This window comes from Peromyscus eremicus, unplaced genomic scaffold, assembly GCF_949786415.1.
Source record: "Peromyscus eremicus unplaced genomic scaffold, PerEre_H2_v1 PerEre#2#chr22_unloc_1, whole genome shotgun sequence".
Taxonomy (NCBI): Eukaryota; Metazoa; Chordata; class Mammalia; order Rodentia; family Cricetidae; genus Peromyscus; species Peromyscus eremicus.
In genome coordinates, this window is record NW_026734286.1 from 679,399 (window position 1) to 692,655 (window position 13,257).

A 13,257-nucleotide genomic window follows, 5' to 3' on the forward strand; every position below is an offset into this window, starting at 1 on the left:
GGATTGCTACTTAGATGATAAGATGTAAGCTGTGGATGAAGCACAAGTGAAAGCAATTTCAGCAAATGGCACTGGTGTCATAATTGACAACCTGGGCTGAGAAATGTTTGGGAAATATATCTCAGACTGCTTTATGTATTTAAATTATTTGGTGTCAATATCAACCTACGGTAATTTGTGGTTTTGAAGTTTTCAGTAAAGCATATGGATTTTTGGATTCTTCTAATGGAAGAGGAAGAGCTTAAAGGTCCTCAAACCTAGACATTATTTAATAAGCATGTAGCATATGATCCCAGTATGTTTTTGACACACTCTTATGGAATCTTCCTATATATTCTGATGTATCTGAGAAGTAGATACCAAGCCTCCCATAATTCCCTTTTTGATTCTTATGGTTGGGTACATCTTTTTATTTAAACATAACTGACATAGAAAATCTGAGAATGAAAGATTAAGGACATGGAAACTTGGGCCCAAATAACTTAGAATGAGTTTTCAATATATATTTAGGAGTTTTGCAGAATATCTGCACAAGCTTGAGAGGTGTATGGAGATATTTTTATTTGTGTGTCTATTATCTGGTGATCAATTCAGAGTAGTAGCATCTATGACTCTAAGTTTTATCAGGTTTTATTTTTTCACAATTGCCTAATTATACATATGCATATATTTATATCCATGTATATGTGTGTGTTCAACATCCATTTCATTTGGAATAGAAGATTTCAGAGCATTCACCCTGCTTCTCAGCCTCATGGTTTATCTTCAACCTCTCTTCTATGAAGATATCATTTCCTTATCACATTTAATATTTAATCATCATATTTAATATCTTAGATATTCATCAAATGAAGCAACAAAATGTCACATTAATAATAAACACAGATTCACCTATAATGCACTGTGGTGGTATTTTGTGTATGCTCTAACTAATAAAGCCTGCCTGAAGTTCAGAGGGCAAAGCCAGTCACTAGTTAGTCACAGAGTTCAGACAGTGATGGCACATACCTTTAACCCCAGTACTTGGGATCGCATGCCTTTGCTCACAGTATTTGAAAGGCACACACGCCTTTAATCCCATCACTAGGGAGGTTGAGACAGGAAGTAATATGGCTGGGCAGAGAAAAGGAATACACAGCGGAAAGAGAAAGGAACTAGGTCTTTTTAGACTGAGAAGGTGTTTCCATCAGTGACTAGATGAAGACTCTATGATGACAGAGCATTCACCAATCTGATTTCAGGGAAAGGCCGGAAGTTACTTTCTTCCAAGCATGTTGTGTGGGGTAGATTTGGCTACGAAGGAAAAATGTTGGAGGTGGCATGAAAGGACTCTATGGGTTTTGAGAATAGGCAGGGATGGTCCTTGCCAATGCCTAGGACTCCTTTTTCATGTAGCATGGAAAGGCATACCAGGCAAGCACATTTTCTGTTGGACACTGGAGAGCGTCTGGAGAGGGAGTGGATAGGGAAATAAGGAAAACTCATGGGGATACACTGTGAAGGAGAACATTAAGAAGCTTAGATATACATTTGACTGGCTGGAAGTAGTACAAAAGAGACCTGTGGGCTTCTGCAGATAGACTGGATCCAGGAAGAAGGCTAGATTTTTACTGAGGTGCAGGCAGGAGTGAAAGCCTAGGTTGGCTAGTTGGATGTGGAACTGGGGCTAGATCTGCTGGCCACTGTAGAAGGCATGGATGGGGAGATCAGAGAGACTTACCAGGCTATGAACTGAAAGAGAAAGTGGGAAGTCTGGGTGGGTGATTTGGTAGCAAGTACTACAGAAGGGATCTGTGAATGGTGCTCCCTAGATCTGTAAAATACACAGTTTATAATGCTTTTACAGGAGTAGGTTTCCTTATGGTATTATCAAGGTCTTTATAGTTAGTTATCCCTCTCATACTCTCTCATATACTCTGCTCTTCAATTCTGACCTACTCAATTCTTCTTGCTCCATTATTGCCCTTCCTATATTCACTGCATCTGTGGTTTTGTCTCCCATTCCTTGAAAACACAAACCTCAAACACCTTAAAAAGTTCACTGACTTTACTGAAAAAAAAAAAAAACATATCTGAAGTTTCAAAGGTAGTTTTTACATAAGAGAGAGACACTGTTAGATTTGTCTTTCTAAATCTGTATTACCTCATTCAGAATATGTGATTGATATATTGTGCACCCCAATAAACTTATCTGGGGGTCGGAGAACAGAACAGCCACTATATTAAACATAGGTTTAGGCAGTGGTAGCACACGCCTTTAATCCTAGCATTCAGGAAGCAGAGATCTGTGTGGATCTCTATGAGTTCAAAGCCATACTGGTGACAGATGCCTTTAAACCCAGGAAGTGATGGCAGGAAGCAGAAAGGTATATAAGTTGTGAGGACCAGGAACTAGAGTCTTTTTAAGCTTTTAGCTTTTAGCAGCAGTTCAGCTGAGAACCATTCGGATGAGGATTCAGAGGCTTCCAGTTTGAGGAAACAATCAGCTGAGAAGTTGGCGAGGTGAGGTTAGCTGTGGCTTGTTCTGCTTCTCTGAACGTTCAGAATTCACCCCAATACCTTGCTCCCAGTTATTTCATTTATAAGACCATTTAGCAATTTACCTTACAGGAATGACTATTTCTATTTTTACTCATTTACTTGGGAATTTATTAATTTAATTTTTAATGATTGAATGAAACTATGTTCTGTACATGTACAAAGTTTTCATTATCCATTCATAGGTTGATGGACATCTATGATATTTTGTTTCCTGGATATGGTAACTAAAATAGTAATGAACATGGATGACTAAATGCACTTTTAGAAAGATCTAGATTTTTTTGGGAATATGCACAGGAATGGGAGAGTTGGATCATGTGGTAGACCCATTTTTAGTTTTTTGAGGCAATTCCACACTTCTGTCATACTGCTTTACCAGTGTACAGTCTCAACAAAAGTGAATACAGTGATTCCATTTCTTCAGATACACACCAGTATTTGTTATCATTTTTGTTATTTTTTGTTTGTCTCAGTTATTCTGATATGGGAAAGAAATCTGAAAGTATTGTTAATTTACACTTCACCTATTGCTAAGAAATAATGTTAAATATAAAAAAACTACTTTCCAGCCATATTTATATCTTTTGAGAATTCTGTTTATGCTAATTACTTTTCCTGACTATTGTGAGTAAAACAAGAAGATCCACAACTGAGATGATATCCTCTTTATTGTTGTTGTTGTTATTTATCTTAACTATTATGACTGGGAAAAGAAATTTTAAAATAGGTTTAACTTCTCTGATGGCTAAGAATGCTGAAAATTAAAAAGAAAAGTAATTCTCAGCTATATTTCTTTCTTTTTTTTTTGAGAATTCTTTTAAGTTCCATGACCCAGTTTTTAATGTCATTGTTATCATTATTCTTCCCCAAATTACTATTATTACTATTATTTTGGTGTTCAGCTTTTTAGCTTTTTGTACATTCCAGATCAGTGGTTCTCAATTTGTGAGTCATGACTGCTTTGGCAGTCAAATGATCATTTCACAGGGGTCACATGTTAGATATTCTACATATCAGATATTATATTACAATTCACAAATAGTAGCATAATTACAAATAAGAAGTAGCAACAATAATTTTATGGTTGGGGTCACCACAACTTGAGGAACTGTAATGAAGGGTCACAGCATTAGGAAGGTTGAGAACCACTGTTCTAGACCCTCTGTCAGATGTATAGCTTATATTGGTATTTTCCTAATCTTCATGCTGCCTCTTCATTTGACCTGGAGTGTTCTCTTTTGTATAGAAGGCATTTACTATCATCATGTCTCATTTGTTACTTGTTGGTTTTAAAGTCTTTGCTCTCTGGTCCTGTTCACAAAGTCTTTTCCAGTCCCTATAAGTTGAAGCATATTCTCTGTGTTCCTCTCTAACAGATACAGTGTATTAGGTCATATGTTATAGACGCTGATGTATTTGAAGTTGAGCTTTGTTCAGACATCAGATACATTTGGATCTATTTTTTATGTTTAACTATCAGGCTTGACAAGCAAATTTAATTGAAGATGTCCTTAATTATTCTTGCGTATTAGGTCACTTTTTTATAAATTAGGTGGCTTTAGTAGTGTGGGCTTATATGTGGACTCCCTACTCTATTCCCTTGAGCCATGGATCTGATGTTTCTCCAGTACAATACAGTTTTTATTGCATAAATCTCTAGTATAACCTGAAATCAGGTGTGGTAATACCTCTAGCAGTGTCGCTATCCTTTGGGACTTTTTGAGATATGGTGTCTTTTGTGTTTACTCATGAATTTTAAGATTGTTTTTCAATTTCTACAAAGAATTACATTGCAATATTAAAGGGAATTATATTGAGTCCTTGAATTGCTTTTGGTAGGATAGGTGACCTGGTTATTTTTGTCACCTGACATAAACCTAGGCATATCTAGAAAGTGGGAATTTTAATTCAGAAAAGACCTTGATAATGTTATCCTGTGGGTGAGACTGTGGTGCATATTCTTGATTAATGATTGATGGGGGAGAGCCCAGCTTAATATGGTTGAGTCCACTCTTGGAGAGTTGTTTCTGGGTTGTATCAGAAAGGAGAGTGAGCAAGACCTGAGAAACAGCTAATAAACAGTATTCTATGGCTTCCATTTCAGTTCTTGACCCAGGATTCTTCTTTGAATTCCTCTCATCTCTTATATCAGTGATGGAATCTGATCTCAGAACTGTAACATGAAATAAAGCCATTCCTCCCTAAATTGGTTATTTTTGGGAGATTTGGTACCACAGCCATAGAAACTCAAACTATGACATAGCCATTTTCAAAATATCAATCATACAATCCTTGAGCATGGGATGTCTTTCTATCTTCTGATGGTTCTTCAGTTTTTCTCTTCAGTGTCTTAAATCTCTTGGTATACAAGTGCTTCTACTCCACATATCTACTTAGATTTATTCTAAGACTTTTTAGGTTTTTGTGAATAAGACTGTTCTGATACTTCTTTATTAGTATTTGTATTGTTAGTATACAACAAAGCTTGATTTTTCATGGTAATTTTGTGTCCTGTTACTTTGCTGAATGTGTTTTTCAGGTGTGATTTTTCTCGTGGAATATTTAGGTTGTTTCATTCATAGAATCTGGAAACAAGGGGATTTTGAATTCCTCCTTCACTATTTGTATCCTCGTTATTCCTCCACTTGCCTTATCACTCTAGAAGACTTCAAGCACTATGGACTTCATATCCAAAGTTAGTAATACAACTTGAAGTCACTTTAGACATATGACTACTATTCTCCTATGTACTCAGCCCCTTTGTACAATCTGCCCTTATAATGTAAAAACCAAACATACTTGCCTTGGATTTTCCATGTAATCAACTTTTCTAACCTAAGTTAGTGCACAGCTGTAATATTGTTATCTACTATTCCACAATAAATGCTATATAAAACATAGAGATATTGCTTGATAAACAATGGCATTTGTAGTACTCTCTTTCATATAGGTCAGATGGGGTTAGTTTGAGACAATGACTTAATCCCTTGAGAAATTATGTTAAGGATTTCTGAAAAGTATCCCTCATTCCTTCCCCATGTGATGCTTTTTGTGCTGTTCAGTAAGATAAAGAGCAAAGCCCTCTTTTTAGGGACAGATACATACACAAGACAAGAACAGATTCATAACAGTGTTCAGGGAGGCCCAGATTATATGACAGAAAGGAGAATAGAAAGACATGTGCAGAGTGAAGTAAACAATTCAAATCTGGGGTTGCTCTTGGTCAAATGATATCAAGTGGAAATGATTTGTTGATTTCTGTCCTTAATACAGCACGAATCCTAATTGGTCTTAATAAAAACCCAGAGCCAGATATCAGTGTAAATGCTGAAAGATCAGAGAGACAAAGGAACAAGCCACAGCCATCTCTCACCTCACCAACTCCTATAGATGAATTTCTAAGTGGTCTTATTAAATAAAAAGCATGGAGCCAAATACAGGGGTGAAACCCTTAGAGATCAGGGAAATAGGAATAGCCACCAGCTAACCTTACCTCACCACACCATAGCTTCCAAAGTGTGTAGTGTTTTTGGAATTTGGCTGCCCATTCTTCTCAGCTTGTGGGTGGCTTCATCTCCTTTACTAAATACCAGTCTACTGTTAAACTCCATCAGCCTAGTTACTCTTGCAAGAATAACTGTTTCAACTACTGTTCCACTGCACACCAGAAGCCATCTGTCCACTGCCTGTTCAGCTGCCTTCAAAGGGGCACTGTACCTTTTCCAGATTGCAAAGCCACTTCAGTGATGGTGCTATATTGTCCTGGCCTCAGAGGACACCTGTTGTTAAAGGCACAACCACACTTGTTTTGGCAAGGATCCTTTGTTTTGTGTTCTGTTTGTCCATTTTGGATAGCATACTGTCAGCAGTTGATACAAGGGCACCTTGTTGCCCAGTGGCTAACTTTTGCCGCAATGAAAGTTAATTCCATATGCATTTTCTTCAATGCCCATATCTTCTCTAAAGTATATTGGTACTGCCAGGAGTTGACATGTTACATAGTCATAAAAAAAAAATTCTAAATAATTTTCTAAATGCCATATTCTGCAGATCTCTGAAGGGTTTTAAGATGGCTTGTCTATCTAAAATATATCTCTGCTTAACCTTCCAAACACCTAATGTGACTATAAGTTCGATTGTGATGTCTAACTAGTAACTTTCATTTCTTTATATCCTAATAGCTGGTAATAATAACATTCAAGGATTAGCAAATTGCATTACATTCTTAAATGAACTGTATAAGTACAATATCGTGAACAAGATTAGAAATATACTTGTGCAGCATATACTTGTATATCAATCTCAATATATATAATTTATATATAATATATAAAAATCCAATCCAATGTAACTATTTAAAACAAGTATTTCCTTTTTAAAAGTAGATTCAATAATCTACCTTTTATCTTATCATATCCATATTCTTTTTTCTTTTGAGTAGATTCAAAAGTCTACCTTTTATCTTATCATTTCTATATTTTCCCTTCTTTAAAAAAAATCTACCTTTTATCTTATTATTTCTATATCTTTCCTTTTTGCTTTTCAGAGTAGATTCAATAATCTACCCTTTTATTCTATTATTTCTATATCTTTTTTTCCAGAGTAGATTTAATAATCTACCTCTTATGTATATCCTCTTTATTCATTTTCTTTTTGAAACAAGAACCCTGAATCTAATCTCCTTTGTTTAGCTTTGTTTTTACCATTAACAATTAATAACTTGTAACCAACCATCATAAACAATGACAATTATCTCAAACCCGAAACCCAACGAAAGACCAAAAACCACCCTCCTCAACCCACCTCTTGGGAACGTGGGCATCATGTTCTTAAAATTGCTTCCTGCTGTTTGTGGTCAAAGGGATCTTTAGGGGATCATAAAAAGAAAATTTTGGGTTAATTGTCAAGTTCTGGAGAGGTAGCTATATCATTTGTTGTCCAGTCATAATGCCAAAGTGCATGGCTTATCTCAAGTCCTTGTTCAAGTAGTCTGTGATCATCTAAGATAGCCATCTCAAAATTGTTCTGAGCAGTTTGTACTTCAAAGCTGATCTTTTGGTGATGTTTGTCAGCTTAGTGGTATTATTATTGTCCACACAGGTTCTCGACCACCCTAAGGACGAAATGATAGGGACAGGAGATACAAAGGAAATACACCAAGTCTAGATTCTGATCAAGGTGCAACTTTATTTTTCTCCAAGAGGGTTTATATAGTTCCTGCAGGGTGGGGGGAGCAAGAAGCTGTCATCTGCATAAGGTGGGGCAAGCTAACAGGATGTTTGTATAGGATGTTTACAGGGTGAAAGGGTCAAGGGCTCTGCCTCAATGTCCTGTTGCTAGCCAACCTAACTGTAAGATGATCTAGTTGCCTGTCCTTAGAGATTCTGTCCTTGTCCCTGACATCTCCCCCTTCTTAGTAATAAATCTAAGGGCCAACATAAACCAGGTTCGAATGGTCTTAAAGGAGGGCTCTGAAAGAGGCTTTGCATGGAGGATTACAGAGGCCCTATCCCTCTAAAGGTTGTGAAAAAAGGTCCGAGAGGGAATGTCTCTCCAGACTCAAGCACCACAGGCGTCCCCATAGTGTGGCAATCAATGGACCATGCAGTTTTTTGAGGGAGCGGAAATGGGTAAGTGCAAGGCTGCTACTGCACAACCGCTATGCAACAGGGCATATAATCCAGGCTCTCGGGATTTGGGGGTACCATGGTCCCCAGCCTGTGCAGTCCCAGCTGCACTCCAATCATGCCTTGAGTGAGCCTTTTTCCCACACACAGGTGCCACCTCCCCCGAGTGAAGGGGTCTGTGTAGGGCATCTCTCATCAGGGGAAATTTCAACCCTGGAGTCCTGCATATCAAAGCAGTGGTAATGAACCTGGATCTACCTGGCTGGCAGGTCTGTTATTTGGCTTCAGATGAACCGAGTGAGCCAGGAAAGTGCCCATGGCCCAAAGGCAAGGACCAGGAGCAGGCCTACAGCAGGTCCTAGGAAGGAGGAAAGAAGGGTTGTTAGCTAAGGGGACTTGGAAAACCAATTCTGGAACCACCCAAGCTCTTATTCTCCTTTTCTTTTTCTCTTTTTCTAGTCCTTTTCTAACCTTCCATACTGTCCCTGACTACCCCGGTATGGTCTGTAAAGAAGCAACATTCCTCTTTGAGCCCAGTACAAAGGCCACCCTGTTGTAGAAAGAGGAGATCCAGGCCTCTCCTGTTCTGTAAAACTACCTCAGCTAGGGAAGAAAAGGATGACTTGAGGGCAGAAATTCCCTGTTCAAACTGGGCAATATCCTCATCTATGGACAGTCTAAGTTCAGAGTAATGTTAGTTGGATAGGACCAGAGAGGCAATTCCTGTGCCTGTTCCCGTTGCTCCAACCCCCAGAAGGACTGCTAAGGTGATAGCAGTAACAGGCTCCCATCAAGGCAGTCGTCTCAGCACAGCTTCTCTTCCTAGAGATCTAGGAATTGATCTGAGGAATAATAGGTTAGTCTAGGTGGAAGGGACCTAAGTGCCCTGAGTGGCATCTCTGGTGCTACCCTGTTTGCTGTGCTATCTGCCAGCCACAGGCTATGTCAAGCTGGCCCAACATGGCTATGACCGCCTGTGACACCAAGGCCAGCAAGTCCGACAAGTCTTTCTAACACCTTGGATAAAAATTCAGCACTGCCCTTGGAAACATGACCCCTGCTGTCAGACTAGATTTGTGACAAGCAGTGTCACAGCCCTGAACGTGATTGACTATGGGTCTTGTATACTGTGTGAAAGGTCTCAAACACAGTTTGCTGTAAAGTTCCCACTGTCCCCCCACAGGAACTCTGAGCAGAGTGATAACAGAGCTAAAGGGCTGGTGGGGGTTGCTGTGGGTGAGGACAACAGCCTGGAGGGTTTGCCTGAGGGACAGCATTTGAAACAGAATTAGTTTCCTCAGGAGAGGGGCTATCTCTCCTGGGCAGATCAGGTATATTTACAGCTCTAACCAGGCGTTCTGGTAACCATCTGGGAGCAGAGTGTATCTGGTCAAGAATGCAGGCCGAATCTCATCCCCATATAAGGACTGGGTCTGGGCCCTTCCAGCGCCCCATGAGGGGAATCTCGCCACATGGCTAGTGGCCGGGTGGCATCTGGAGAAGGGTGCCAGTGCCTGTTAGCGGCAGAGTGCCCTGCAGCATCTAAGGTGAGGAAGTTGAGAACAAACAGAGCATGGCTCAATTGATCTCTGGGGGAGGTAAAATGAAGGTTATAAGACTTGAGGTGAGCCATCCAGGTCCTGTCATCTTTTTGAAGATTTCAAAGTCACTGTTAGGCGTGGTCATGGTTCCCTGCAGACATTTTTTTTCTTTCTTTCTTTTTTTTTTTTTGCGTGTGTCTCCTCTGTGGTTTGAAGCAACCACAGTCTCATAAATGTCTGCCTCTCAGAACCACAAACGTTCTTCCCTAGAAGAGAATATCTTTAGCCAGGTGGTGGCACACATCTTTAATCCCAGCACTTGAGATCTCATGCCTTTGCTTGGAAAGCACACATGCCAGGAAGTGACATGGCTGGGTGGAAAATGGTATACAAGGTGTAAGGAGACAGGAACTAAACAGCATTTCAACTGAGACCCTCAGGGGTGAGGACTCAAAGGCTTTCAGTCTAAGGATTTGTGGAAACAGGATCAGCTGAGGAGTTGGTAAGGTGAGGTTGGTTATGTCTTGTTCTGTTTCTTTGATCTTTCCGCTTTCACCCCAATAACTGGCTGTGGCTTTTTTTTTTTTTTTATTAAGACTGTTTAGCAATTCGTGTTACAGTGTGGTATACATATTTTAATATTATAAATTTTATGAAATGAAACACATCCATCTGCCAGATTTCATTACTCTGAGTACCAATTGGGTTACATCCTGCTGGTAGTAGAGTTTGACTGTATAAAGAACAAGTAGGACATTTCCTTACAATTTCCTTCACTTGTTGCCAGGTTATGGAAAAATCCTTTTTTAAACCCTTACTATTGACATGATTTTTTTATGAAATTCTGAGACCACCAGCACATTTCCTATCAGTAGTTGATCGATCTCATCACTGCCCTAGAGGGCCTGGAAGACCTGTATGGGATTGGACGTGAGTTATATATAAGGGATGATTCCCATTCCTGATTATTCCTTGTAACTGAATAAATAACAAAGTTAATTCTGCCTCACCAGGAATATATTCAGCAGTTTCAATATGTAAGACCACTTACTCTTTTGACATACTGAGAGTCAGTAACTATGTTGAGAGGTCCTGAAAACTCCATTAATACCATCAGAATATAATTTGGATTTTTGGACAGAATTATAAGGAATTTGAACCACTTTACTTAAGTTTTCTGCTTTGTAACCTGCCTTTCCTTGTTTGTTTGCATCTGTAAAAAATGTAGGGGCTCCAGATATTGGTGTTTCCTGTACAATGTGAAATAGGATCTAGTTAGATCTCTTCATAAGTTTAATTCTATCGCTTTTGGGATATTTGTTGTTAATCTCTCCTGAAAATTACTGCAAGCTCTTTGTTAAGGTTCACTTTCTGCCCATAATTTTTCAATGTCCTCCTTAGTTAAAGGTACTACAATTTCTGCTGTGTCTATTCCTGCTAATTGACAAAGTCTCAATTTTCCTTTTAAAATCAAGTCAGAGATCCTTTCAACATAGGTATTTAATTTTTTCCTCTGTTTATTTGGTAGAAATATCCATTCCAATATAATATCTTCCATCTGCATTAAAATTCCTGTAGGAGAATGCTTAGAGTATAAAATAATCAAAATGCAATCAAGCTTTGGATCCACATAATCCACATGTGCATACTATATTTTCTTTTCTACCAAAGCCAACTCTTTCTCAGCTTTAGCTGATAATTCTCTTGAACTATTTAAGTCTTTGTCACCCTCTAAGGTTTTGAACAAATTACTCAATTCATCATTTTTTTACCCCAATAGTGGTCTGTAGAGATAATCTTTGTAAGTCATTTAGAGTCCATAATCAATTTTTCCTAATTTGCACCTTTTGGGGTCTAATTTTTGTAGACCTATTTTATATCTTAAATAATTAATAGAATCTCCTCTTTATATCTTTTCAGGAGCAATTTGTAATCCCCAACAAGGCAAAATTTTCTTTACTTCTTCAAACTTTCTAAAGTATCCATATTTGAATCAGCTAGTAAAATGTCATCCATGTAATGATAAATTATACATTTAGGAAACTGTTTATGTATTACTTCCAAAGGCTGTCATACAAAATGTTGGCACAGGGTTGAGCTACTGAATATTCCCTGTGGGGAAACATTCCATTGATATCTCTTGACCGACTGGGAATTATTATAAGTAGGTACTATGAAGGCCAATTTTTCTCTGTCTTTTTCTTTTAAGGGTATTGAGAAAAAAAGTCTTTTAAATTGATAACTATAAGAGGCCATCCACCCATGGTCCTGCAGCCACCTATAAAATACTCACTCAGAGACTTAAATTAATTAGAAACTGTATGACCTATGGCTCAAACTTCTTGCTAGCTAGCTCCTTTATCTTAAATTAACCCATTCCTATTAATCTATTTGTTCCCTCATGGCCATGGCATTACTAGTCTGCTGGCATCTTGTTACTTCTTTGGTGGTGGCTGGCATCTCTCCCTACTCTCCTTTCTTCTCTCTGTATCTCTGCTTAGATTTCTTGCCTTCCCATAACCAAAAACAGCTTTATTTATTAGCCAATGGGAGCAACACATATTCACAGCATGTAGAAAGATATCCCACAACATTTAAGTATTTTCATTCACTGACCTCATGAGGCAGGAGACAAGCGCCAATCAGTAAGTGTGCATGGGTGGGCAGATGTGACCCACTTTGGGGACAATGTCTGGTGAAGGAAATACGCCTATTAATGCCATCTCAGGGAGACAGAAACCTCCCATGGCCAAAAAAAAAAAAAAAAATTTGATCTTGATTTTCAGGACAAAAACAAACCATGTAAATGAAAATGAGAGTACAATGGACCTGAAACCATCTCGGAAAAATGTAGTCTGTAACGTACCTTATAACAGCATGATGCTATAGAGAAAGGCAGTTTGGGAAATGTAGTTTTCAGCTCAAAATGGCAGTACTGCCCAAAAATTTTTTTCTGCTGAAAATGCAGTTTCTTTTCCAATCAATGTTAAAAAGCTTAGCCTTACCTCCTGAGAACTAGGATTAGGCAAACAGCTTACCTCTCGGGAGATGATTAAAATATTAATACTGTTTATCAACAAGCTACTTTGAAACCCTTAAAGCAAGGGAAAGAGGTTGATATACTGAAAAATTGCCTTAGGTATGAAAAAACTTATGGACAAATAAAGAAGTTCTTTGCCTCTGAATAATAGCCTGCAGTGAGGGATTCCTTTGTAAATCTAATGGGGAACAAGGAAGCATGTATTCAGAAAAGAATAACTATTTTGTAGATGGAGATCAAACTCTAGAAAGTCAGCCGGGCAGTGGTGGTGCATGCCTTTAATCCCAGCACTTAGGAGGCAGAGCCAGACAGATCTCTTGTGAGTTCCAGGCCAGCCTGGTCTACAGAGCAAAATCCAGGACAGGCAGCAAAGCTACACAGAGAAACCCTGTCTTGAAAAACAAAACAAAACAAAAAAAAAAAAAAAAAAAAAAACTCCAGAAAATCTAGCTGTATTACAAAATAGTCACTTCACTTGAAAATTCCTTATAAGAAAACAATGCTAAAT

General features: G+C 38.4%; 1 protein-coding gene across 8 annotated transcripts in view; it reads right to left on the reverse strand.

The window, feature by feature from the left end:
- The window catches only part of Cd320 (CD320 molecule), a 107,320-nt gene that overhangs the window by 41,424 nt on the left and 52,639 nt on the right, over nt 1-13,257 (reverse strand). Inside the window, exon 6 of one of the 8 annotated variants that reach the window (XM_059251990.1) lies at nt 12,315-12,401. The exons of the other annotated variants lie outside the window; for them this stretch is intronic. Within the exon in view, the coding sequence (XP_059107973.1) occupies nt 12,352-12,401 (50 nt within the window). The 3' untranslated portion in view covers nt 12,315-12,351. Of the gene's footprint in view, nt 1-12,314; nt 12,402-13,257 lie in introns of those variants that run through there. 8 annotated transcript variants of the gene reach the window in all.